This window comes from Heteronotia binoei, chromosome 7, assembly GCF_032191835.1.
Source record: "Heteronotia binoei isolate CCM8104 ecotype False Entrance Well chromosome 7, APGP_CSIRO_Hbin_v1, whole genome shotgun sequence".
Taxonomy (NCBI): Eukaryota; Metazoa; Chordata; class Lepidosauria; order Squamata; family Gekkonidae; genus Heteronotia; species Heteronotia binoei.
Window position 1 is genome coordinate 41,757,073 of NC_083229.1, and position 27,928 is coordinate 41,785,000.

The 27,928-nt window shown below is 42.9% G+C and overlaps 1 protein-coding gene across 2 annotated transcripts; it reads right to left on the minus strand.

The window, feature by feature from the left end:
• Window positions 1-3,722: 3,722 nt before the first annotated feature.
• Window positions 3,723-22,354, minus strand: CIBAR1 (CBY1 interacting BAR domain containing 1). 2 transcript variants are annotated; one of them, XM_060243507.1, is made up of 8 exons: window positions 22,226-22,354; window positions 17,000-17,234; window positions 15,319-15,387; window positions 13,232-13,333; window positions 10,126-10,230; window positions 9,008-9,121; window positions 6,428-6,544; window positions 3,723-3,912 (listed from the first exon to the last, which is right to left on the minus strand). In XM_060243507.1, the coding sequence occupies exons 1-8, from the start codon at window positions 22,255-22,257 to the stop codon at window positions 3,814-3,816; spliced, it is 873 nt and encodes a 290-aa protein (XP_060099490.1). In that variant the 5' UTR covers window positions 22,258-22,354; the 3' UTR covers window positions 3,723-3,813. The 2 variants fall into 2 exon arrangements, with proteins under 2 accessions (XP_060099490.1, XP_060099492.1); XM_060243509.1 differs by having other exon boundaries at window positions 3,723-3,909; window positions 22,226-22,279.
• Between the last annotated feature and the right edge of the window lie 5,574 nt (window positions 22,355-27,928).

The window sequence follows — 27,928 nt, forward strand, 5'->3', positions numbered from 1 at the left end:
ATACAGTTGCTTAATTTGCCAGGGTTTATTTCTCTCTCTTTTCTGGCTGTCAGCATCATTTTGAAATTGTCAGTGCAATGGTTCTACCTAGGTCCCCAGTAGGATATTCTGACTCTGGCAAAAGGCTGCCAAATGAGTGCATGAAATACAGCTGGCTTGGAGACTGGGGTAGGAGTCGGTCCTTTACTCCACAGCGCCTCTGTTAAAAGTGTTTTCCACTTCCTTTGGTTAGTCTGTTACCATTTTTTGTTTCTCTCACTTTTCCTGCTCCTGGTACAGCAACCCAGGATTGTGTTTCCATGTGGCATTTGGCAAACAGTTCAGGCTAAGGATTCTCAACTTTCATGAGCCTGTGGGCACCTTTGGAATTCTGACACAGTATAGTGGGCACAGCCACATAAAATATCTGCTGCACCTTACATTCAGTCACTCAGTGAAGATCCTTGTGCTGTGGTAACAGCTACTGCCAAAGCAACCTTTAAAAAAAATCTTCACAGCAAATCCAATCTCCAGTGGCTAATCAGAAACATTGGTGGGCACCAGGAAAGTGTCAGAGGGCACCATGACATCCATGATCACTGTGTTGGAGATCCCTGGTTTAGGCTGTGAGTAGGAGTCAAGGGAATCCATCTTAACTAAATCAACTTTATTTCTGTAGAATACAGTTCTAGAGTAAATAGTTTGAGGATTAAAGTAAAGACTAAGAAAAAGAAACATAGGTAGATACAGAATTTAAGACTTGCAGATCATGAACATATGCCACCCCTCATTGCCAGGGGTTTGCAAATGGTTATAAGCATATTGGAGGCTGTTCTCTTTGCACAGCTTCACATATACACACACAAGGGGAAAAGAGCAAAAACTCAGTACCACTTTAAAATCTAACAATTTGTGGCAGAGAATAAACTTACGTGAGTTTCACAAAAGTTTATATTCTGCCACAAATTTTTGTTAATCTTGAAGGCACTACTTGGCTCCTGTTATTTTCTGCTGGTGTAAACTGACTAACGTGGCTACCCATCTTGTTCTAAATATTCAGAGAAGGAATAGTTTTCACATTTCTTACCATGTACGTAAAAAAGGCATTAACCAATTTGGGCCTTAGATCCTGGAGTCCCAAAAGTCTACCTGGCCCAGTTTGGCCAACAGACATGCTAACCTATCAAAGAAATGCCATGTTTTCCCTCCTGGCTTGTAAAGTCGAATCTTACTGGTTTAATGAAGCTTGATGGGACTTTTCCTAATCTCACCATCTGTGAGCTGGTCAGTCACCCTGTCAAGCTTTGGCCACTCATCTGCTACAGTCAGTTACGCTGGATAACGGGTAAGGTACAACTTTGTGCTTAGTATGAATTTAACAGTTATATTTGAGTTAAGATATGGACAATTAAACTTCATGTCTCCTATCTTGCGTGCTGCTCCTTAACAATGTTTTATTTTTGAAAGCAGAATCCTGATTGTTAACTCTTGTACTTTCTAGCAGACAGAGAACTATCCTTTTGGTGTCCCGAGCAAACAGTAGATTGGATCTAAAGGTGCTAGTCTTCAATCTAATTTCCAGTCAAGAGGTTTTCATCTCTGAGATGGTGTTCTGCATCCATAGTATCAGCCAGTAACAATTTTCAGTCGAGTATCAGAAGTTCAGGTTTTTCTAGGTGCCTTGTTCAGCTGGCCTCTGGCTAGAAGTCACTTAATAAGGATGTTTCTTGCTGTCTTGAGCACTAAGTATCTTTTACTGAAGGGATGAGATTTATTAGAATTTAGGTTGGGAGTTGTGGCCCTAGACAATCTGCCTATAGGCCATGAACAGAAATACAAAAATTTAACATAAAACTTGTTTTTAAAATGTAACTAATGATGGTTCTCAATATATTGTTTTGAGGACAGTAGAGCAGGAGTCCTGAAAGGCTTTTTGTGTCTGTGGGCACCTTTAGATTTTTGAGTGGTGAGCAGAACCCCAAATGATTGCCGGAGAAGACAGAGCCAAAGAGATGATCTCCCTCCTCACACCTAGGAAGAATGGAACTGTACACTGTCAAAGGAGGGGGTGGTTACCAGTATTCCCTCTACACTGAGTTAGTGGGAGCTAGCTCAGTTTTTTGGCCTCTGGATCACATATTTTTGTCTTTGCTCAGGAAGCATGGCCCCAGAGCAAAGTAGCCATATCTGCTGATGTGTAATGTATAAAATAAATAAATAAATGGACAGTATCCCATAGTTCTTCATAGTTTCCAGATATGCTGATGGCCTAGGTTGATGTCTCAAAGTTGCAATGGTAGTAATATAATTTGAGGGAGGACAGTGGAAAGACTGAAATTGTTACTTGTCTACTGCAAGCATAACTGCTGGCAGAAGCAAGGGGAGGGCTAGTTTTACCTCCCCCCTGCCCCCCCATTGCACTATATCTGACAGGTTTGGCTATGTCTCTAAATAGGTTCTACAACTTCAGGAATAATCTTTCCAGGGAATGGGCCAGCTTCATTTTAACGCCAATCCTGCCTGTCCTGTGTTGGCATATTGTATCTCTGCATTTGGTGGGGTGAAGGGAGAGTGTTACTAGGTGGAGGACAAGCATTTCTATGTTTGCATATTCTCTGTTACTAAAATGCTGTAAATCAAGTCACAATTTAGGATCAACAGTTACTGCTTTTCATCATATAGCTCCTAAAAAGGACATATGTAAAATAAAAAATAAAACTCAAGGCAGAAAGAATGGTCTTTGTGATCCTGACATAATGTGTACATTTTCAATATGAGCAGAAGTTACAAGGAAAATATTCTCACATCACAACAGTCTTCAATTGTGTCCATATCAGAATTAATTGTAAAAATAACATGGTTTGTCCACTAGTTCTGTAATGTGGAAGGCACTTAACATGTAAAATACTGAACTGTGCTTAGAAAAAACCTGTGTTTTTGCAGGGGATCTAGATGTAACTATGGTAAGATTTGGGTTGGGAGCAGTGTTCCCTCTGAGCTGAGTATGAGTTAGCTCACAATTTTTTTAGTATCCAGCTCAAACATTTTTGTCTTAACTCAGGAAAGAAATGCCCCAGAGCAAACTAATTTATGCAGTCCCTCACAACTTTAATGCTAGTAGCTCACAAAAGAATTTTTGCTTACAAAGACTCCACAATTTAGAGGGAATACTGGGTGGGAGTGTAGGACATATTGGGTAATGTTGGGAATAATTTGTTATGAAGGCGCTTGCAGACCCATTAACTGCATACTTATACTATAGTGGGTTAGTGCTGTAGACCAGTGGTTCTCTGCTGGTGGTCCATCTGCCTCCAGCGGGACACAGCAGCAGTCAGGTGGGATTCAGTAATTTCATCAGTTACTAAAACTGCTCCCTCAATCCCATTTACCTGCAGGTGTGAAGGGCTGCCTCCTCCCACCAGTCATGCATTGCCAATCTGTGATGTTTTGGCATGCTGGTAGTAATAATCTTTATAAATGTATATGTTCTTGCCAAAAATAAGTGGGCTTTTTTGTTTCTATCATGGTGGGGCCCAGGTTGTCTGATAGAGCAACTGGCGGGACGTAAGATACAAAAGGCTGAAAACTGTTGTTGTAGAAAGACATTTTCACCAGCTTCCATTGTAGAGATTGTAAGACTGAAGATGTAGCCTTTGTTAGGGTTTATGGTCTAGTATGAATTAACCAACCAGAAGACTGCTTGTTTAGGTAAGATTATGTTAACAGAATTCAAACGCTGCTTATTCTTTATGATAATTTTAATGGGTAGTCTCAGAGTCTAAATATGAGGCATCAACACAAGTATTTTGAAAAAAAGTTTGCCAGTCTCCAAAGCTATCTCTCATCCTTTGTTGTTTCGAATTCTTCCTCGTCATCTTCCTCATCGTCTTCATCCTCCTCTTCTTCCCTTTTAAACTGATTCCTGGAAATCTGCTGTGCCCAGATAGAATAAACCAGATTTATTTTATAACGAAGGAAGAAACAGGGCAGAGTATTGTCATTCTGTTCTGAAAATATCTTACTAATTTTTACAATATTTTCTTCAATAATAGGAATAAAAACCATTGTCTTGTTATGTTTGCACTGGCCCTTTGCTGTTGGATGTTCTTCTACCACTACATAGTAGATATGTGGCTTCTGATTGTTAACATTTTCTGCTGGGAGAATATTAGTCTTGCTTCTGATAACGAAACTGCAAAGTGTTTTGGGTGTAGAATGTCCTTTTAGAAAAAGATACAGAAACCTGCTTTTACAATTTGTGAATGACAGTAACTTTGTTGAAGTGGCCGTTGTGTGAACAATACAGGAATGAAGAACTATACTGCATAAGAACAAAGTCCAGCGGCACCTTTGACCAACAAAGTTCAATTTAATGTATAAGCTTTCATGTCCACACACACTTCTTCAGATACATACACATGAAGGCTTATATCTTGAATAAAACTTAGTTGGTCTTAGAGGTGGCACTGGACTCAAACTCCGCTTCAAACCAACATGGCTACCCATCTGAATCTATATTGCATAAGTCAATGTAGGAGTAGAGATATGAAGCTTGGGGTGGGGGGAGGAAAAGTTTGGGAAAACAAGTTTTTATGGCCCTTTTTCTAATTTTTCCAACAAAAATTAGAAAGTTGGAATACTGAGGGGAAAAAATCCCTATAAAATACTTCGAAAGACATGGGCATGTTGTAAACAGATACAGCTCTTAAATACAAGATGCATTTCTCAACTTAGAATGCCTAATTTTTCATCAGGGCAGCATGCAAGGGCATTCATTGCTTCTGTTGCACTTTGGCCTGCCTCTTTCCTTGTGGTTGACATTTTAATCTCTCCCTCCAACTACTGTGCATATATACCCCCAAGTCTGTGTAACAAATAGCTTATAGCCTTACATTGCTGAAGGGAAACAAAGATCAAGAAAATGGAGCATAAACTACACCAAAGCCTCAGGAAACTCTTGGAAGGTTAATTGAGAATTTATCTCTCTAACCAGTAGCCACAGAAGGAAGATTACAGCATCTAACTGGAACTGCATCTGGTTGTGTGGATATTATTGACCCTTTATGTGACCAAATAATAGGCATTATATAATTTTCTGCAAAGCTTGTGTTTTCTATTAAACTAACACTTCTGCTTTTCAGATAGTAAAAAATAAGGTAAATGTATGAAGGTAGCATAGGGGATATCTCTGCAGTTTTCTCTCAAGTATTGGGTATATTTGCAGTTTTGCTTATAGAAAACGAAGGCATTTAACCTCTAATAGGACAGAAAGAATTGTATATATTTCAGTTTTCCGCATAATTTTTTAATAAGGAAAAAGCTTGTTCCTCCTGCCTCTTGGCTTTAAAATCCCTATCTGGGACAGAATGACTTACCTGAAAACAGATTTCAAAATCAGTTACGGTAGTCAGCTAAGTTACTGATGCATCTATATAGTGTCTTGGATCTTAAGCCAATTAGAACCCTGAGTTGTAGGTCTGTGATATCATGCTATGTGTCCACTCATCTTTACACTGTTTTAAGAATGAAAATCAGTATGTATTGTATAGTTTCAAATTTGCACCCATTATTTTTAATGATCTGCTTTCTGCCTTCACTTTTGAAGGATATTTTGTATGGATAAAGTACTTTTCTCAATCACAGTTTAAAAGGGCAGTAGTAACAAACTATAGTACCTCAGGAGTTAAACCAAATCCTGTTTTACTCCCATAACTTTCCTAGTTTGGCTTAAAATTATGTCTGCCAGTAGACACAAAAACTATTGCACTTCGAACAGTTCTGTGAAGTGTGACTCAAGTAATAATGGATCTATAATAAGGCATCTGTCTGAATTACAGCCAGAACATTTGGTTAGGTGAAATGCAAATACAAAATACAAAAATTAAGAATGAATGTCCAATAAACATATGGGACATCAAAAGATATCAAATTTCCATTATTTTTGAAACCACTAAGAAAAAACATCTGCCCCCCTGGAAACAATGGGAAAAACTGAAATATATCAAACCTAAACTACTAGTACTGATTGAACAACAGATTCTGTTCTTGTATTGTGATGATAATATATACATTAGAAGCAGGTAATAAAAGAATTGCTGTACTCCCTAATACAAGAACATGGCAAAAAAAAAAAACCCATAGCTGAAGAGGTAATGACTAAACAAAATCTGAACATGTCTTTACCTTTTTAAAAAAGTAAATTCTTACTTTAAATTACTGGCTTGGATCCAAAGATTTGTGTGTGGAAGTGAGGCTTGTAGAATGAGATTGCCCCCCAATCCCCCCTTTTGGTGCAGCCCACAGAGTCTCCTGAAATTCCACATGTGGGGGCAAATCAGGATGTAGAAACCAGTAAGTGCCATTACCCTGGTAGATAAGATCCTTTGGGTCTAATCCAGAGTTTATCTTGAAACCTTTGGGATGAGGCAAGTGAATATTTCTGTTGTACCTGAACTATTCCAGGGCAAGATTTGGATGAACCAGTTCTCTGGAGAGACTTTGAATTTGCACGTACAATGTCCAAACGAGACTGATGCTCTGGAGGATAGAGAGAGCTCCGAAACACCTGTTTAGCAATAGATTATTTTCATATTGTAGATACTTTAGATAAGAGCCTTCGAACTTCTTTCCACAACAACCCTTTTCAACTTGTTTCTGAAACAGATCACGCTTGCTTACCATAGTATTTTGCATATTGCACTGGATTCAGGGGAAGGCTCTAGAGCAGGGGTGTCAAACATACAGCCCAGGGGCTGAATCAGGTCCCCGGAGGGCTCCTATCAGGTCCCCTAGTAACTGGCTGTCATCTGCTTCCTTCTCCCCCTCTCTTGCTTCCTTCTGCATCACAGCTTGCTTTGCCAGGCTTGCTTAATTGCACAGGAGCTACAAAGCAAACCCTCTATTTTCTCCATTAGCTGAGGTTCCTCCCTTGGGAAGGAAGGGGGGAGAAACAGCTTGCTTTGCCAGGCTTTCACAATCACACAGCAAAGCTACTGAGCCAAGCTTCTCTTCCCTCTGTTGGCTGAGTCCTAAGAAAGAAAGAGAGCTTCCTTTGCCCAGTTCCCTCAATCACACAGGAGATACAAAGAAACCTTTAAGACCAATATGCTAATGTGTTAAGCATGTTTTATTTTAAGCTTTTTAAAATACTTTGTGTTTGGGTCCTTTATAAAGTTTATATTTCTGCTACCTGCATTACATTTTATGAGACACATGGCCCAGCCCAACAAGGTCTCATTTATGTCAGATCCAGCCCTCATAATAAATGAGTTTGACACCCCTGTTCTAGAACATACACTCAGCTCATGTGGGATGCTGGGCAGACCTGGAGTGCTTTCATAAATGTGATCTATGATACATTCACCTACAGTCACATAGGCAATTATGGGTAATGGAAAACGAGGTTTTTTAAAAAGGGGATTTTTTCCACCTTTACTATTCTTAATGAGAAACATAAAAATGAATTATGATGTGCCTCAACAACTGGGTCCTGTGCAGGAACAAGAATCCTTGACAATTCTGAAGAGCACAGTCTGAAAACTCCACTTGGAATAACTAGATTAACACTCAACCTGCAACACGATGAAAGTGATGTTCTTAAATATAAATTTGACTTAGATTTTTCAACCATCCTCCCCCAGCAAGCTGGGCTTAGGGAGGTGTACAAATAGGCTTAACACATCACTTAAAAACAAAAGCCAGTAGCAAACAAGTGTAGCAGAAGATGGCACAAAAGCTAGTAGGGCCGTTACATGGGCTGAGAGTGCCAGGATGAAACTTGCTGTCCTCAATTGAGCACCTGGTGGAACATCTTTGCCTAACAAGCCCTGTGGAACTGTAACAAATCTCACACAGGCATGGATGCTGTAAGGCAGAGAGTCCCACCAGGGCTGAAAAGGCTCTGGCTTTTGTCGAGGGCAGCTGGATGTCTCAGGCTGGGGGACCACCAATAGATTTTGATCTGCAGAGTGCAGTGCTCTTCTGGGGGCATACCATTTAAGGCCTTAAAGGTCAATAATAATACATTTTATTTATATCCCGCCCTCCCCGCCAAGGCAGGCTCAATAGCAAGATCCTGAACCTGATCTGGTACTCCAGTGGAAGTCTGCAGCTCACACAGCACAGGATGGATATGTGCTGTGCATGGTGTCCCTGTAAGGACCCACACTGCTGCATTCCATACCAGTTGGAGTTTATGGGTAATGCTCAAGGGTAGGCCCATGTAGAGAGACTGAAACTAATCCAGCCTAGAGGTGACCATTGCATGGATTACAGTGGCTAGGTCAGGATGCGACAGGTATGGGACTAGTGCCAGACCTGGCATAACTCTATACTTTTTGCAGGTATTTGTACTTCTAGTCATTTTCAAGCCAGTGAAAGCCACACTAATGCTATATTTTTGTGAACTGATCTCCACAAAAAAGTCTCTAAACAAGAATGATATCCTTAGGGTCTGCTTCATGTCAGACATGATTTCCCTTTAAGTCCCTAGAAGTAATAATACAGATGTTAATTGTTAATATTCAGTTTGTTTGACAATGCACTTGATGCAGGAATCCATATCTAAACTTCCAGTTACTCACCCACACAACTTTATTTTTATACCTGTGATTAAAGCTTTAATCCAGTGAATCCAAATCATCCTCAAAAGAGCAAATCTTGTAAAGGTTTTATATCCACTGCAGGCTCTGTGGCCCTCATTCTCCCTAAAAACCTGCTTGTGAAAGTTGGGGGACCTTTTTTAAATGATGTGGGATGCAGCACATCTTTGACAAGTGGGAAGAGTGTATTTGCCCGCCTTCCTGTGTAAATGCTTTGTTCCATTCTCACAACAGCAGGTGAACAATTTATTTTCAAATAATTTCAGGCTATATTTTCAAATAATTTTATGCCAACATCATAAGAACTAGATTTACATCAGGGAACTCTTCCCCTGCCCTGAGATTTAAATGTTACATTATTTGTGTAGAAATACATACATTGGGCTACTGTAGTTGTTAAAATGTAGCTCTAGTAACTAGGTTCTTACCTCTAAGTCTTCATTCTCATCAATGTTTTGTATAGTTTGGTAGGCCGCAGTGTAAATCTCTAAGGCTTTCCCATGGAATAACATCTCGATTGCTATAAATTCTGAAAATATGTTCTAAAAACAAATTAAGATAAAAGCATTACATCCTTGCAAGCCAACTTTTTTTTCCTTCTGATGTAAAGTCTGATAATAACTCCAGCTGTCACTATGTATAGAAGTATTAGCTTCATTCACTGTAACCTTTGGATGGAAAGCATCTTTTAAAATAGCATCCCTTGTGCAATCAGTGTCAGAGCCCTTATTTTTCTAGTGAAGTATAACAAGAACTGAAATGTAATAAAATACCTACAGAACAGAAAATAAGATTATCATAAACCAAGCCATGTCAGCATGCAGTAGGCAAAAAGTTTGGATTAACAACTGCTTGTTGATTATACTGATGCCACAAACTAAACTTTTGATTTGCTAGAACTACTTAAGCTATTAAGATATATACAAAAATGACTAGTTATTTTCCACTGGTGCAAAGGAAGGCAGAGGGGCTGCCATGAGTTGGATGCAATGATCACGAGCAGCAGAACTCTGCTCAAAGAATTGGACTTCCTTCCCTGCCACTGCAGATCCCCACAAACTGCCCTATGCTGTTCCTAAGGTTCTCAGGGCCCTGCCACAGGGGGAAGGGGGAGGAGGGTTCAGCTCTGCAAGCCGAGGGCTCTTCATGGATCTTTGGATCTGGCCCAAAGCCTCCAATAACTCTAATAAAGATGGGACGGAACAGTTTGCATCAGTGGATTTTAATATTTATGTCACAATCTGATTCTAATTGTCAAAGTGCTTTGTATTTGGCAGCAAGCAAAGCTAAGTTATTCAATATTTACTTGTAAAAGGATGCAGCAGCACCTTGCTGTGGATGAGTCTTTGGCATCCTGAAATTTTAAAAGTCCGCAGTTCTGTTTCCCCCCCTGCCCACTGTTTTTCTACTTTGGAAATTGGATACAAATTGATTTGTTTCATTTTATCTACAAATGTCTGTCAACTGAAGGTAATTATTCTTCCCTATTGTAAAAAAGGCACTCATTTTCCAAGCCCTTACAAGTTTGCATTACAATTCCAGTCACCTTTATGTCTTTGATTTTTTGTTTTTCAAAGTTGTCAATGGTTTCTTCCAACAGTCGACTTGTTCTAGTAGCATCCAGTGAAGCTCTCTGTAATTCACTTTCGGCCTTAAAATAACAATACAATTTATTATCGTTCAAGATAATGTTTTAGTATTCTATACAATCTAGAATCTACCAGTTAGGCTGCCCTGGAGCTGCTTGTGAGTACAGTTCTAGGATCTTGAAGAAAAGCTTCCAAGTATCGGTTTTTAACATCTACAATTCCAAGCTCTGAAGCACAAAGCTACAGCTACTTTAAGATTGCTACAAATCGCATATCTAGCTGAATTGCAAAGTAAATTCTTGCATAGTAGAATAACATCCTTAAAGGTCATAAACACAAAAGATCACACGTGTATTCCAGTTTAATTCAGAAAATTCCACATTGAAAACTTTCATCCTGAGTATAAAAGATGAATATCTGTGTCAAGTGATCTTAAATCTGAAAATGGATAACGGGGGGTTCATAAAGAGAACAGGTAGCAGCAAAACCAGGAACTGTAAAGCAAGTAAGAATCAAGAGGGGAGCCTCAGCAATACAGAAAACAGAGGGTTTGCTCTGTAGCTGCTGTGTGATAGAGCAAGCCTGGCTAAGCAAGCTGTGATGGAGAAGGAAGCAAATGACAGCCAGTTACGGGGGGCATAATAGGAGCCCTCTGGGGGTCTGATTTGACCAAGGGGTTGCATGTTTGACACCACTGATTTAGAGTATCTGAAATTGTGGCAGTCCTGAAAAGATGTTTTTTGGGGGTGGGGGAGGCTAGGAGTTGGATTGATAGAAAATGAGGTTGGTCCAGGCACAGGAGCAGCATAAAGGAAATCAGAGTGGGGAAAGGGTGGCTGGCACCAGAAGTGCATCACATACCAGAAGGACCAGGAATGCTGGAAGAAGAGTAATTTTTGTGTGAGTTTGGTTTAAAGGTTTAAGACTAGGAGATACAGGCTGATTCAAAACAAGATATGACTTACGAGATATTGTGGAGACGATAAACATGACTGACAAATGGAGAGAAAATGGGAGATATGAAAGACAGAAAACAAGAAGAATGGTTTAGAGATTGCCATGGTAAATACTAAGGGACAATCTTTAGAGATTACATTTTAGGGGCTCACTCAATGCTATTTCTCTGTTGTCCCAAGGAATATCAACATTCTTCTATACTAGAAAGGAAGAGACAGTCTCTCAAAAGTGCATTTCTAAAACAAACAATTTCAAAGAAGAAAAAAGAAAACTGACAATTAAATGTTTATATATATTTACAGCTTTTTCAAACCCCACAGAAAGCAGCTGAATGAGATTGCAGCTGATGACATCCTGTGTCTGTTCACTTTATTACAGCAGTGGATTATAATAATTTAGAGATAAACTATCAGTGGCATCTCAATTTCTGTCCGATATTCACAAATGTGCAATGAAAAATCTAAAATAAGCATAATTATCATTAGACGATTTTATTTTGATATTTTATCTCAGATAAAAGACTAACCTGTGACTGATGTTGGCAGTGAAGAAAATATTATTTTTAAGTTACGGAAAATACTAAAACCCCTTTGGACACTTTTGATACATATTGGAGAGCCAGTTTGGTGTAGTGGTTAAGTGTGCGGACTCTTATCTGGGAGAACCGGGTTTGATTCCCCAGTCCTCCACTTGCACCTGCTAGCATGGCCTTGGGTCAGCCATAGCTCTGGCAGAGGTTGTCCTTGAAAGGGCAGCTGCTGTGAGAGCCCTCAGCCCCACCCACCTCACAGGGTGTTTGTTGTGGGGGAGGAAGGTAAAGGAGATTGTGAGCTGCTCTGAGACTCTTCGGAGTAGAGGGCAGAATATAAATCCAATATAATCCAATATCATCATATTGCATCTTTCTCTGCAACTCAGTTGTTTGAATCCAGGCAGCTTCTTTACTCAGTATCACCTAATTACCTTCCCTGCAACAGTCCCTATTCCATGTGGTGTTTGTCCATTCAGGTGCCATGATCCCCTGCATATTTCTTTTGGTGACCACAAGGGACTCCCTCCTTCCTTTCTCAGCAGTGGGGAACCTGGCAAGATCCAACTAATGGATTCCTTGTATTTTTCTGGATTAGATCTAGTGCAAAATACTTGTTTGCACTCACTCTCTTGCATAAGCAGAAATGTAGGAAATTGACAGTAGCCACTTGTGCTAAATCAAGATCTTGTGCAACAATTTCTGGTAGGTGTTGTATCTTATCTGGGAGAACTGGGTTTGATTCCTCACTCCTCCACTTGCAGCTGCTGGAATGGCTTTGGGTCAACCATAGCTCTCATAGAACTGTCCTTGAAAGGGCAGCTTCTGTGAGCTCTCTCAACCCCACCTGCCTCACAGGGTGTCTGTTGTGGGGGAGGAAGGTAAAGGAGATTGTGAGCTGCTCTGAGATTCTGAGATTCAGAGTGAAAGGCAGGATATAAATCCAGTATAATCATCACCATAAGATCTTGCACAAATGCATCTGCACTAAGCAAGGTTGCTAAATCCCCCAGTGACAGCCCCCCTGCCAGTCTGCTGGCTGGCGGAACTTACCCCATTGATGTACAGCAACGTGTCTTCATCAATGTCTAAGTAACCAGAAAGTGACGTTATCGCATCCGAAAAGTCAGGGCAATGCTCTGATATTTGGGCAAAATCCCTGTGATAGAAGCCAAATTTACCACAGAATTTTTGCCCAAATAACAGCTTTGCCCCCATGTGATGGCATCACTTCCACGTCACACGGGCAGGAACATGTCACTGTACATTGGAGGGGCCTCCCTGCTGTTCCCAGTAGGTCCTTTCCCCCCACCTGCTGATCAGAGGGACCTGGCAGCCCTAGCACTAAGGCTGTTTACATTTCTGCATGTACAGCACTGGATCCAAGCCTCTGACTGTCTGGTGTATTATGGATTCACATGCAGTATATTTAGGAAGCAAAAGAAGAAGTCAGTATACTTCCCAACAGCCTCTTCTTAGTAGAAGACTGACTTTGATTCATTCGACTTTCCTAATGTGTAGCATTCTTATGTAGTAGTGTTAAATAATTTTCTTGGGTTCAAGGTTAGTAAGGATACAATAATGTGCCGATCTGATGGATTACGTTGACGAGTCCTTTCCAGCTGAGACAACTGTTTGGCTTCTCGGTTCTTTGCTGTTAAAGCTGCTTTGAGATCCTCCTGTAATTATATTTATAAATGGTTTAAGAAACTTAAATATGATTTCCTGCTTATTTGAATTCCCTGACAAATCATCAGCAAGCCAAACCACTTTTACTAATATTAACAGCATACAATTTTATGCACTATTTGGGGCGTATTATTATTTGGTCAAGATCAGTTTATGAATACTGAAATGTATTTCTTCTGAATTTTAAGAAATGCTAGTGGTGAAGTTCGGTTAATTTCAGTTTAATCCCAACCCTTATTACTTGGGATGTAAAACTGCAGTTTCTAAATAGAACAGTGTAGATTAAAGGCCAAATAATATAGCTAACCCACAGAGGGGGGAAAAACCCTCAGCTTTTAACCTTGTCCAGCTCATCTATATAGTAAATCTTCAGTTAATAATTCCAATCAAACAGTAATTTTTCTGAGTCAAATAAAAACCTGTCTAGTATTTAAGCACAGCAGCTGTCTCCATGGGAACAACAGCATTTTTAACTTACAAAAAAAGTTTGCTATGAGTTAAGCCAGATTTGTTTCAGAATCTCCAAGATTATTACTATTCTTGATTTCACAAAGTACTTTATTGACATTTTATATACTTTTCAACCAAATATGTTCTTGAGGAAGCTTATAAGGGGTTAAAAGAACCCACAATGAAAAAAACAAATATAACAATAACTATTACAAACAAAACATTAAAAAAAAGGATAGGGTTTGTAATTTTCAATGTTTTTTTTAAAAAAACAGCAGTACCATTAATATTTTTAAATGTGGACAGCATTAGAAAGAGAAATTAGGTAGGTCACATAATACCAATTTTTTATTTAATCCTGCCAACAAATGAATGGAGAAGTGGAACAATGATCAATAAGACTGGTACAAGTTGTGTCTGACTCCCAAAACCCAAAAGACTTCGTGTATAGCTTAGCATTTGATAATTGGAGTACTGCAATTCAGAAAATCCGGTTTCCTGTGTCACAAAAAAAGAAGCTTTAGGTACTATGGTCCCAAGCCACTTAGGGGCTTAAAGGTAGTAACCACAAATCTTGAGTTAGACCTGAAAACAAACAGCAGCCAGTATAGTTACCGTTGAGACTGGCAAGATAGGTTTCTTCTAGGTAGAGCTAGTGACATGCTGTGATAACTGAAGCTCTTGAATCATCTTTACAGCACATTATAGTAATCTATCTTGGATGTGATCAGAGCATAGGTAGCCATGTGACCAAAGGCTGACTTTCAAGCAAGGGCTGCAGCTGGTCTACTACATGCTACAGAGGCAATATGTGTCTGTACATGCATACCCAAATAAAGGAACACTCCAATTAGTTAATCTGCTCCTTTAAGGAGAGTGCAATCTTTTCCTCAATCCACGATGGGCTACATTATGGATTTTTTAAAATGTCATGGGCTCAAGAAGGTTTAAGGGTTATTGGATTTATATCCTGCCCTCCCTGCCGAAGCAGGCTCAGGATGGCTCACAGCAGTAAAATCAAACAATTTTGTATCATTTACATCCTAAATTAAAGAAGTAGTCTCCCAGCTCATCCTTCTGACACTAGTTTGCCAGATAGAAGCAGAACAACTGGAATAGTGTCTCCGGTCCTCATCTCTGTAAACTAGTCCAGAAGGACACAATGTGGTATCATAGAGCTGGAAGCGACCTTCAAGATCATCTAGTCCACCCCCCTGCACAATGCAGAAAATTCACAAATACTTCACACACACACAAACCCGGTTACCCCTGCTCTGTGCCCAGAAGATGGCAAAATAAACAAATCCTTCCAGGATCCCTGGCCAAACTGACATGGAGAAAATTCAAAGTATTCTGAATCAGATAATGGTAACTCCACATTCATGTGCGCAAAATGAAATAATTATCTGGACAATAAGATTTCATTATTGAAATACTGCTCCCTTATATCCGAAAACTGGTTATTCTTGTTTTTCCTCTGGAAAAAGAAATACCTTAAGAATACAAAACAAAATCCACCACCTACTCTCTTAAGTTTTACAATGGTCCCATAACACTTCAGGGGTTCAACCACTTTAGCTTCCAGTCTTTCCACCTATAAAGAAAAGCAATGAAGAATAATCAAACTGTGTCCCATAGACCTGAACACAGTTCAAAAATACAAAAAGAGAGCTGCCTCAAATTGAGTAGTAAGGATATCTGGATTGTAAACTATTGTACAAATTTAATCTGCACCTTTTTTTTGCCATCAAGTCACACTTGCCATGCAGCAATGCTGTAAGTTTTTGAAGGCAAGAGACATTCAGAGGTCGTTTGCCATTGCCTGCCTCTGCATCATGACTTGCATTCCTTGGAGGTTTCCCATCTAAATATTAGGTAGAGCTGACCGTGCTTAGCTTCTGAGATTGGGCTGTCCTGGGCTACCTAGGTCAGTGCAGGATCTGCCCTTTACTTGCCTTAGAATAGTTAATTAACTAATAGACTAAAAGGTAATACAAGTGGCATATCACCAAAAATGCAGCATAACATTTTTGAGTCTCCAAAGAAAAATGGGTACAATTGAGCAAACAAAACTACTTATTGTCAGAAGGAAACATTTAATGTTTCCTTATTCTATTTCAGTTATATATTGGGATCAATAACCTCAAGTGTGCAATCAGCTCTCTCCCCCTCATTAAAATTGCTCTCCATCAACTAAACAGCTCAAACCTTACATGAGAATGAGATATGTTTTCAAAGACTGGACTTTCTGGCAAAAACTGGAGATGGGTAGAAAATGAGCAGAGAAGACAGAAAAAGGAATGGGCATGGAGATTGGGCTGGCATGTGAAAACATGACCTGTTAGCAGCTGTCTCAAAGACATAAGCAAGACAATGATTTCCTCTACTGGCCTAGACTAGGACCAATCACAATTTGGGTCCACCCCTCCCTGAACTGTCTCTTGCACCAGCCATTGGTATTTGTGCATGGTTACTGCCTCTTTCTTTCTTTCTTTCCTCATGTCTGTCTTGAAATCTTTTGTGTTTAAGCAAGTCCAAAAAATGGACACACTTTTCCTTTTCAGGCAAAAAAACAACAGCTTGCACGTGGACTCAGAACTGCAGGGCACAATCCACAGAAGCATACACAAGGCCAAGTTCCTTCCTTCTTCTATCCTTAGCCCTTCAGAAACAGAGCTATGTGCAGAAAGGGAGAAGCAATGCACAGAAAGGGATGAACAGTGGCATCAGCATGGACATCAAACTGCCAAATATGTTATTGGCAAGAATGCCTGTTTTTGAACCTGCATTGGTTAATGCCTACCCAGGATCATAGTGTTGGAAGGGACCCCCAGGGTCATCTAGTCTAACTCTCTGCACAAAGCATGAAATTCACAAATACCTCCCCCTAAGTTCACAGGATCAGCATCGCTGTTAAAGGACCATCTAGCCTTTGTTTAAAAACCTTCAAGGAAGGAGAGCCCACCTAGATAAAATCTTGCCCCCACAGTCATATTGGTGTGCAGATTGTAAACACCCACAGATATTTGCAAGGGAAAGTGCATTTGCCAATATTTATTTTTACTCAAAATGGATTTGGCAAGTATCTTAACTGGATAAAGCAAAGTGTGCTAATAATAAAGATGGCCTATGTTTTAAAATATCAATATTACTCGACTGTGCGACTGAACAAAAAAAGCATAAAGTGTACAAGCTAAATTTTGTACCTCAGCCTGGCGATAATCTTGAAGTTTGGAAAATTCAGTTGCAAAATTTTTTAATCCAAACTTTAAATTTGGTGTTTCTGTTGCAGCATAAGCATGTATCTCATTCACTAGAAGATCTGCTTTGTCTCGCAGTCTGGCTGTTTTTCGTACATATGCTGCAAATATATGACACAGTTCACCAAAATGTTTTTCCACGTTTGTCACAGCATCCCGCATTTGTCTAGTTTGATTGTCCCTAGAAGAGAGAGAGAGAGAGAAATTAATTCAATAAAGTCAGACTAGGTTGACACAAACAAAGAATTTTGACACTACTGCTGCTAATGTTGCGATCTTAATGTTCAATTAAAAGTCAAGGGGGGGGGGAACCCCACAATTGATTTAGTTTTAAATTCTCACAAGAGCTCATAGTAGGAAACACTTAATTTAGCATTACTCTAAGAATAAGAAAGTCATTTTCCTAAAATAACTTCTTTAAATCTTGTGGATCTGTTCTACTAGCACTGGTGCTTCCCTAGTTTTCTAGATGGAAAGGCTTTTTAAGCAGAATCTGTCTGTGGGGTCTAACCTGTACTTGCTGTTATCAATTAAATGTCTGTCTTTCACTTTCTCCAAGGAACTCCAGGTGGAATATGTGGGGTTGGATACAGTCATCATTTTCAGTCAGGAAGGCTTTTGCCTCTATGCCAATTGTTGGCCCTCTGTGGTAAAACTGGCTGGTCATTGTGTGAGGGTGCTGGACTAGATGGGAAAAGGAAAGGTCCCCTGTGCAAGCACCAGTCATTTCTGACTCTGGGGTGACATTGCTTTCACAATGTTTTCAGGGAAGACTTTTTTATGGGGTGGTTTGCCACTGCCTTCCCCAGTCATCTACACTTTTCCCTCAGCAAGCTGGGTACTCATTTTACCGACCTCAGAAGATGGAAGGCTGAGTCAACCTCGAGCTGGCTACCTGAAAACCCAGCTTCCGCTGGGGATCGAACTCAGGTCGTGAACAGAGCTTAGGACTGCAGTACTGCAGCTTTAACACTCTCAGCATGGCTCTTCTTAGATCCTTAAGATTGTGTTCAATAGGATTTAGCTTTAGATAAATAGCATGGAAACTACTGAGGGCTACGTTTTCTGGTGACTAGAATTCCAAAACACTACGTATCCACAATATAAAACAACACATATATTAATAAACCAGTTTGACTCTAAAGTTCATTCTGAAGCATAGGCATCAAATACAGGACTGATGACTAATTCCACGGTTACTTTCACACTGACTTAAATATAGTTTCACAAGCTTGCCAGATGCCATTGCATGTGTGCACAATATTATACACTGTGCACACATGCAATGGGAGGGATTTCTGTATGCTTGAAGATTCCCTGGGAATTTAGAGAAATACTGGGTAAAAGAAATAAAGGCTGCAATCTTAAGAAAACATCCCTGGGAATAAGCCCTATTGAATAACATGGGACTTATTCCTGAGTAGATCTGCTTAGGATAGCTCTCTCCAAGATGGTCTAACCAGGACAGTGCACTCACTGCCCTCCATGAGATGCTGCCTATTGAGGGTAGTTATTTGTCAGGTAGGAAAAGGGAGGGGGCTGGTCTGCAAAATCTTTTAAATGCTTTTTACATTGTGTCCTCCTCCCTTTCGGTTACTCACGGCCCCTAACAGTTTTAAACATTCTGGAATAGGAGAAAATAGGATTGGGGAGTGCATGTTATGCCACTTGTGACTGTAGCTCCCCAGTGCTGGCAGCACTCATGCAGCCCCAGACCACGACATTCCCACCACCATGCTTGACTGTAGGCAAGACACACTTGTCTTTGTACTCCTCACCTGGTTGCCGCCACACACACTTGACACCATCTGAACCAAATAAGTTTATCTTGGTCTCATCGGACCACAGGACATGGTTCCAGAAATCCATGTCCTTAGTCTGCTTGTCTGCAGCAAACCATTTGCGGGCTTTCTTGTGCATCATATTTAGAAGAGGCTTCCTTCTGGGACAACAGTCCTGCAGACAAATTTGGTTCAGATGGTGTCAAGCGTGTGTGGCGGCAACCAAGTGAGGAGTACAAAGACAAGTGTGTCTTGCCTACAGTCAAACATGGTGGTGCGAATGTCATGGTCTGGGGCTGCATGAGTGCTGCCAGCACTGGAAAGCTACAGTTCATTGAGGGAACCATGAATGCCAACATGTACTGAAGCAGAGAATGATCCCCTCCCTTTGGAGACTGGGCCACAGGGCAGTATTCCAACATGATAACGACCCCAAACACACCTCCAAAACGACCACTGCCTTGCTAAAGAAGCTGAAGGTAAAGGTGATGGACTGGCCAAGCATGTCTCCAGACCTAAACCCTATTGAGCATCTGTGGGGCATCCTGAAATGGAAGGTGGAGGTGCGCAAGGTCTCTAACATCCACCAGCTACATGACGTCATCATGGAGGAGTGGAAGAGGACTCCAGTGGCAACCTGTGAAGTTCTGGTGAACTCTATGCCCAAGAGGGTTAAGGCAGTGCTGGAAAATAATGGTGGCCACACAAAATATTGACACTTTGGGCTCCATTTGGACATTATCACTTAGGGGTATACTCACTTTTGTTGCCAGCAGTTTAGACATTAATGGCTGTGTGTTGCGTAATTTTGAGGGGACAGCACATTTACACTGTTATACAAGCTGTAGACACTACTTTACATTGTAGCCAAGTGTCATTTTTTCAGTGTTGTCACATGAAAAGATATACTTAAATATTTACAAAATGTGAGGGGGTGCACTCACTTCTGTGACATACTGTAAATGAGCTTTGTTCCCCTAGTATTGAACCTCAGCATTCAGCAATACAAAGTGATGGGGCTACAACATGAGACTCTTTAGGGGCAGGGCTAGGTAATCAAGATGCTATGCATCTTGCTCTAGAGTTCAGCAGTTTACACAATCATATTGAGGGACTCCCTGGGCATGGAGAAGAGTTCATTGGTCTCCATGAACCAAGGAATGTTTAGGATAGGTGACTTACACTTGTAAGTGTGTGGGTGTGTGTGTATGTATAGTGCCTAGACGTGGAGATTAGGTAGGGGACCTGCAGTGAGGGTGAACAACTGGGAAATATCCTTCCCCATACCACAATAGCAAGAGGGTGCTGGGCTCTTGTGGAGGGAGAGTCACGTACAACTTGATGCAATACCAGCAGTCATTTTTATATGGAAATTGCACTGTAGCACTAAGTTGCTAAGATTTAGGGCTACATGAGTAAGAAATAACTAGCCATGGACCCTAGGTTTTGTATTATACAGCAATGACTGGGGGTATGTGTGAGAGTGAGAGAGGTTTATCACTTCCACCTTGTTTTATATTATCGATAATTTTACATTTGAAATGCACTCTTTATTCAGGCTCATCCTTAAGAGATTCCACTGAGAAAGGCGAGTCTATGGTACAGGATGACCTCCCAGACCAAAGGCCAATTTTCTGTCTTCTTTAGCAACCTCTCTGGGCTTAGACACCCAAGGACAGAAAAATAAACTCTAGAATCTAGTGATGACCATTTATTTATTAAAACATTTATACCCGGTCTTTCCTCTTGGTTCAAAGCAGTAACTTGTTATGCTTTTCCTATCTAGAAACTGCTTCTGTTATCACACAAATGGACTTCCACACATAGATAATCACACACAGCAGCCTCTGTGTCTTCAAATTGATATCCCCACTGTACCACTCAGGTTTGGGTGTGACTGTGTGACTGAACAACAACAAGCAGCTGACCTCCAAATTGAGCTTGTTGTTCAGTCACACAGTCAAGTCCGACTCTTTGCAGCCCCATGGACAAAATCATGACAGGCCCTCCTGTCTTCTACCATCCTCCGAGTCTGCTCAAATTTGTGTTAGTTACATCAGTAACACTGTCCAGCATCTCATCTTTTGCCGTCCCCTTCTTCTTTTGCCTTCTGTTTTTCCTAGCATCAGGGTCTTCTCCAGTGAGTGCTCCCTTCTCATTTGGTGGCCAAAGTATTTGAGCATAAATTCAGTGCTAAAAGTAGCAGAAATGTCTTTTCCATCCCAGCAACCAGATCCTAAATAGCTAAAGACCTTCACATCCAGAGGCACCAAACCTCTGAATAGCAATAGAAAGTCAACATGAGGGAAAGATCTTGAATGTTGTGTAGCCTTGCAGAATAACCACTCTACAAAAAGGATGCTGGACTAAATGGACCGCTGGTTTGATGCTTCAGCAGCGAACCTTTGATATTTATTATTGTGAATAGCAGAAGTACCCCCAAAATCAATGGGATTACCTCCTAAATCACTGCCCTTATTTATTCTGGGGATTCAACACCCCCCCCCCCCAAGTTTTTAATTATAAAATTAAAGATACATAATGGAGGTCTGAAAATTCACAACCAGGGTAGTTGCCTTCTGATGGGGCCTAAAATTATAAAATTATTTCCAGGCTACATAGATCAGTTCCCCTGGGGACAATGACTGCTTTCCAGAGCCGACTCTTATCTACAGGATTATATCCTTATGAGGTCGCACCCCTCCTCAAATCCTGCCTTCTCCCAAGCTCCACCCCAAATATACTGGAATTTCCCAACCCAGAGTTGGCAACCCTGCTCCTGTAGTATCTAAAGAAAAAAAGTTTGTGTGCACACGGCTCTAAGAGTGCGGGCATACACACGCACCAACGCACACGGCAAGGGGAATGGCATGGTCGTCACCCCAAACTACCAGATGATGAATGAGGTCGGGCAGTCCAGGGGACAAAAACTTTCCACCATCTGCCTTCCTTTGAGGACGGGGCCCAACTAGCAACGGCAAGGAGTGTGCGTGTGTGTAAATCCATATCAACAGAGGGACCAGACTTCCTCCAACCTTTAATCTAGTCCGGGGCTCATCAGCGCCTTGCCCGAAAGGGACCCAGAACACGCGCAGAGCGCCCCCCTCCCCCCTCCCCCGGAGCCTACGCGGCGAGGCTGCGGTTCCGGGCAGGCCGCTTGGCACACATTCAGCCCCCTTCTTCCTTCCTGGAGCACATCCAAGGGGGGCAAAACGTACCCGGAGAGGCGCCCGCCTGCCCCTCCCCCCGGTATCCCGAGGCGAACATTCCTAACCCAGGCGTGGGCCCTCCCTTCTACCCCTCAGGCCTCTATTAAGGAGGATCCTGCCGCCTGCGAAAGAAAGAAGGGGAAAGGCTCCTGGGCCTCTTGTCCTGCGGGCGCAACCGTTACCTGGCGTCCACCCCGCGGCCTAGCATCAACATGGCGGCGGTAGTAGCGGCGGCTGCAGCGAGGACGACGGGGGTCGCGACTAGGCGCGCGCGTTCTGCTGCCAACCGGTTTCCATGGAAACAGCGCCACCCTCTCGGCCTTCCCTAGATTCTGCGAGGCGGTGGGACTGGTGCGCTTCCTTTCCTCTGCTCATGCGGAGTTTGCCCTGTGCGCGTTGCGCTGTTGTGAGGGGCGAAGAGCATCGCGCATTTTTACATGCAAGATAATGGCTAAAAATACACGTCGGGCTGGTTTCCTGTCTGGAAAGAGGGTGTATTCCACTAGAATGACCATTATTGCGCTCCAGCTTGTGCATGGAATGTATCTGTTGCATGGTTTCTCTGGGTCTGGCCCGCTCAGACTAATACTAGTCCTGCGATACAGGCAGATGTTACTCAGGAAAATGTGGTAGTAGGGTAAGGCTAGCCACCATTGTGCTTAGAAAAGTAAAGTTTCTGGAAATTCTGAGGCCAGAGGATTTTTTTGGGGGGGGGGGGGGTGGGGTGGATTGAAATATAAGCAGTGTTTATTTTCCTATCTGAAATTATTTGACTGATTTAACAAAATGTATTCTTTATACCTGGAGTGGTCAAAATACCTGTTTAAAATAAGAGCCACATAGAATAAAGTTAGATGTTTGAGAGCCACAAGACATGAACACCAGATGTTTGAGAGCCACAAAGAAGGGAGGAAATTGATGGAAGAGGGAGGATGTTGTGTATATGGACTCAAGTGAGAACTGAATTGGGTGTTCCTGCCTTGCTCATTGGAGCCATACAAACGGAGCTTGGGGACTTGGGAACAATGGGCAGCAGGAGCCAAATACCTGCTGCCCTGCACCAATCACAGGCCCCCTGCTGTTTGAATGACCCAATAATGTGCTTGCACAAACTGAGTTGTATATAGTTGGTCCTGTTGGCCCAGTTCTTCAGTCTTGGAGTGCAGGCTGCCTTATGCTGTACTTAATAAAGAGCTGATAATCACTACCACCTTGTCTCTTCCATGCATTGAACCCACTATATTATAGAGGGAGAGGTGGAAAGAAAGACATTTTAACTTTGCATGCAGTCTCCAAGCCGCTGGCTGGCTTGGCTTGGAGAAGTAATTTAAAGAGAGAAATGCCTTTTCCAAGCTGAATGATGGGGCAGTGGGGACACACAGTGGAAAGCCACACAATGTGTGTGAAAGAGTCACATCTGGCTCCCCAGCCATAGTTTAGCCACCCTTGCTCTATACCTTAGTTAACATGTATAAATTTATTTATTTTATTGGATTTATATCCTGCCCTCCCTGCCAAAGCAGGCTAAATAAACTGTTGGGTATATTAATGGAATTTAAAAGTATAAATGCCTTGGTTTTCTAGAAGAAAAAAGATGCATTTATTTATTTATTTGGTTTATTAGTTGCCACTTACCCAATGGGTCTTGTGGCAACTTACAACATTAAAACCAATATGGTAAAACCAACATATGAATAAGTAACAAATATAAAATATAACGAATACTTTGGCCACCAAATGAGAAGGGAGCACTCCCTGGAGAAGGTCCTGATGCTAGGAAAGACAGAAGGCAAAAGAAGGGGACGGCAAAAGATGAGATGCTGGACAGTGTTACTGATGTAACAAACACTAATTTGAGCAGACTTCGGAGGATGATGGAATGTAATGTAATGTAAAATTTTATTTATACCCCGCCCTCCCCCGCCAGAGCAGGCTCAGGGCGGCTTACAACATTTAAATGAACAATACAATAATAAAACATTAAGAACACATTAAAACCAATCAGTGATTAAAACATTCTTAGACTAACAGTGGCGGTAAGCATTATTAATTTAGCAGTAAACATTGGTACCATCATTAATGAACGCCTGTTTGAAGAGGGCGGTCTTGCAGGCCCTGCGGAACTGATCTAAGTTCCGCAGGGCCCGCACCTCCTCTGGGAGCTGGTTCCAGAGTTGTGGGGCTGCGGCGGAAAAGGCCCGAGTGCGGGTGCTTTGCAGTTTTACTTCTTTCGGCCCAGGGATATTCAGTTTATTTTTGCCTACTGACCTCAGTGCTCTCTGGGGCTCATATGGGGAGAGACGGTCCCTCAGGTAGGTCGGTCCTTGGCCATATAGGGCTTTAAAGGTTATGACCAGCACTTTGTACCGGATCCGGTATACAATCGGCAGCCAGTGCAGTCCGCGCAGCCCAGGCCGTATATGCCTCCATCTTGGAAGACCAAGTAGTAGCCTGGCTGCTGCATTCTGCACTAGCTGCAGTTCCCGGGTCCGGTATAGAGGCAGCCCCATGTAGAGAGCGTTACAGTAGTCCAGTCTTGAGGTGACCGTCGCATGGATCGCCATCGCTAGGTCCTGCCGCTCTAGGAAAGGGGCCAACTGCCTCGCCCGCCTCAGATGAAAGAACGCTGACTTGGCAGTGGCTGTTATCTGGGCCTCCATTGATAATGAAGGCTCCAGTAAAACACCCAGGCTCTTCACCCGTTGCGCCGTCTTCAGTGGCGCCCCGTCAAAGGCCGGGAGAGATATTTCCTTCCCCAGAGTGCCACGACCCACCTGGAGAACCTCTGTCTTCGCTGGGTTCAACTTCAGCCCGCTCAGTCTGAGCCACGTTGCAACAGCCTGCAAAGCCCGGTCCAGGTTCCCCGGGGCGGAGGCGGGCCGGCCGTCCATTAGTAGATAGAGCTGGGTGTCATCTGCATATTGATGGCAACCCAGCCCAAATCTCCGGGCAATCTGGGCGAGGGGGCGCATATAGATGTTGAATAACATCGGGGAGAGAACTGCTCCCTGGGGCACCCCACAATCTAGTGTGCGCCTCTGGGATCGCTCACCCCCAATCGCCACCCTCTGTCCCCGACCCATGAGGAAGGAGGAAAGCCATTGTAAGGCCAGCCCCTCTACCCCTATGTCGGCGAGGCGGTGAATCAGCAGCTGATGGTCGACTGTATCAAATGCAGCCGACAGGTCTAGTAACATCAGTATTGCCACACCGCCTCGATCCAGTTGCCGCTGGAGGTCATCCACCAAGGCGACCAGGACCGTCTCCGCCCCATGGCCCGGCCGGAAGCCAGACTGGCATGGGTCTAAGACAGAAGCGTCATCTAGAAATCTCTGTAGCTGCAACGCCACTGCCCTCTCGATGATTTTACCTAAAAATGGTAAATTAGACACCGGTCGGTAGTTTGCCAATTCGGCCGGGTCTGCTGTAGATTTTTTCAAGAGGGGGCGGACCAAGGCCTCTTTCAGAGGCGTTGGAAAATGCCCCTCTAGGAGGAATCTATTTATGATGTCCCGTAAAGGGCATCTAAGCTCCCTCTGGCAAGATTTAATCAGCCAAGAGGGGCACGGGTCCAGATCACATGTTGTCGGGCGAGCAGCAGAGAGAATTCCATCAACTTCTTCCAGGCTGAGCGGGTCGAAGTGATCCAGTGTCAAATCTGAAGACAGGCGCGGAGCCTCAGATTCACTTACTGTATCTAATGTGATAGGCAGGTCCTGGCGGAGCGACGAGATTTTATCTGCAAAATATTTCGCAAATGCCTCACAGCCTATCTCTAATTCTCTAATATTTGGTTTGCCTTGTGGCAATGCTATAAGATCTCCAATTACCCTAAATAATTGTGCCGGGCGCGATTTTGCAGATGCAATCTTGGCTGCAAAGTATTCTTTCTTTGCAGCCTTGACTGCCATCTCATAAGACCTCATAAGCGTTCTATAGGATGTTCTCGTCGCTTCGTCTCGAGTATGCCTCCACCGTCTCTCTAGTCGTCTGAGCCCTTGTTTCAGCTGGCGTAACTCCATGGTATACCATGGAGCCAGCCTCTTACGAGGGCGCAGAGGGTGCCGAGGTGCAATTTCATCGATGGCCCTGGATAGCTGGCCCTGCCAGACTTCCACCAGGTCATCGAGGGAATTGCCAGTGGGCCAGGGATCCCTCAGGGCTGTTTGGAACCGTTCCGGGTCCATCAAGCCCCGGGGGCGAGCCAAAATAGGCTCTCCGCCCATACAGGGTTGGGGCAACGTCTCCATACGGGCCTTAAGGGCTAGGTGATCCGACCATGGAACCGCTTCAGCCGCGATATCGTTCACCAGAATCCCGGATGCAAAGATCAGGTCTAATGTGTGCCCGGCCTGATGCGTGGGAGTTGTGACAAATTGAGAGAGTCCCAGTGTCGCCATGGAAGACACTAGGTCCATCGCCTGAGTGGAGGCCGTGTCATCGGCATGGACATTGAAGTCACCCAGGACCATAAGCCCCGGGAACTCCAATGCCCAGCCCGCCACTGCCTCCAATAGTGATGGTAAGGCGCCGGCCGGTGCGTTGGGCGGACGGTACACCAGCCAGATCGCCAACCCCTCTCCAACATCCCACATCAGGCCGGCACATTCAATGCCATCGATCTTTGGTGCCGGGAGAGCCCGAAAGGTGTAACCCTCCCGTATGAACAACGCTACCCCTCCCCCCCGCCCGTTATTCCGTGACTGGTGAAAGACCGAGTAACCTGGGGGGGTCATCTGGGAGAGAGCTACTGTCTCTCCGTCCCGCACCCAGGTCTCAGTCACGCAAGCCAGGTCCGCATCCTGTTGGAGTAAGAACTCCTTAAGGGTCGAGGTCTTGTTGTTGATGGACCTGGCGTTGCATAACACCAGTGACGGAGACGAGCATTTCCTCTTAGTCCCACTACCTACCACCGTTGGGATGGGAAGTAGACTGGAAGGTGGCCGAGCACCATTTTGTCTCTGTCTCCTTCTCTTATATATCTGTCTATTCCCACCGTCATATCTTCCCCTCCCCAGGAGCACTGGAATCCCTTGGGCAGACATCCGCACTTGTCTGGATAGCTCTCAGTATAACCTCTCACAGTTGATCTCCCAATTTGTCCCCACCTGTTGTTTAGTTTATCCCCCCCCCCCTTACCAACCCTTCCTGTTCTGGAAGACAGGAGGGCCTGGCGTGATTTTGTACACGGGGTCGCAAAGAGTCGGAATCGACTGAACAACAACAAAATAAAATATATCATTAAAATATTAAAATACGTGGCTATCACCATGCTACTATTAAATCAGCCTAAACGTGTGGTTACCTTCCAAAGGGTAAATAATTCTAAATAATTCAGTTTTGCATGCCCTGAGGAAACTAAACTAGTCCAGCAATGCATGGATGTCATCCGAGAGAGCATTCCACAGTGCTTTCCACAGAGTAGTGACAGCTAACTGAACCATCTTGGGGCCAGGCACCTGCAAGAGAGGCCCCTAGATGACGATCGAAGGGAGTGCTGGGGGTTGTGAAAGGAGAGTTGGTCCTGAATAGCCAATACTTGAGAGAGAGACAGTTGTAGATTGCTGCAATTTATGTTATCTTAGTGTGTGTGTGTCATCTGAGAGGTCTGCAATAAGTAACGTAAAATGTATTATTTGTACAGAAACTTTCTTACAGTCACTGTAGCCAGGACACCCAGCACATTTGGTCATCAAGTGAAACTTCATAACAGTGGAAACATGTAACTCTTCCATAGGGTATTATTACTAAACACATTGGTGGTGGAAAGTGCTTCATGTCACAACTGATTTGGGACAGCATGGTAGGGCATTTGGAAGTGGTTTGCCAGTGCCTGCCTTTGTGAAGCAAACCTGAGCTTCCTTGGTGTTCTCCCATCCAAGTAC

Excerpts from the sequence above, each read along its gene's own strand:
- CIBAR1 (XM_060243507.1), bottom strand. The coding sequence starts at position 22,257 with ATGTTGATGCTAGGCCGCGGGGTGGACGCCAG. Across the intron at positions 17,235-22,225 it reads GGCCGCGGGGTGGACGCCAG|GGACAATCAAACTAGACAAA; the intron begins GTAACGGTTGCG and ends TCTCTCTTCTAG. Across the intron at positions 15,388-16,999 it reads AAGATTATCGCCAGGCTGAG|GTGGAAAGACTGGAAGCTAA; the intron begins GTACAAAATTTA and ends TTTTCTTTATAG.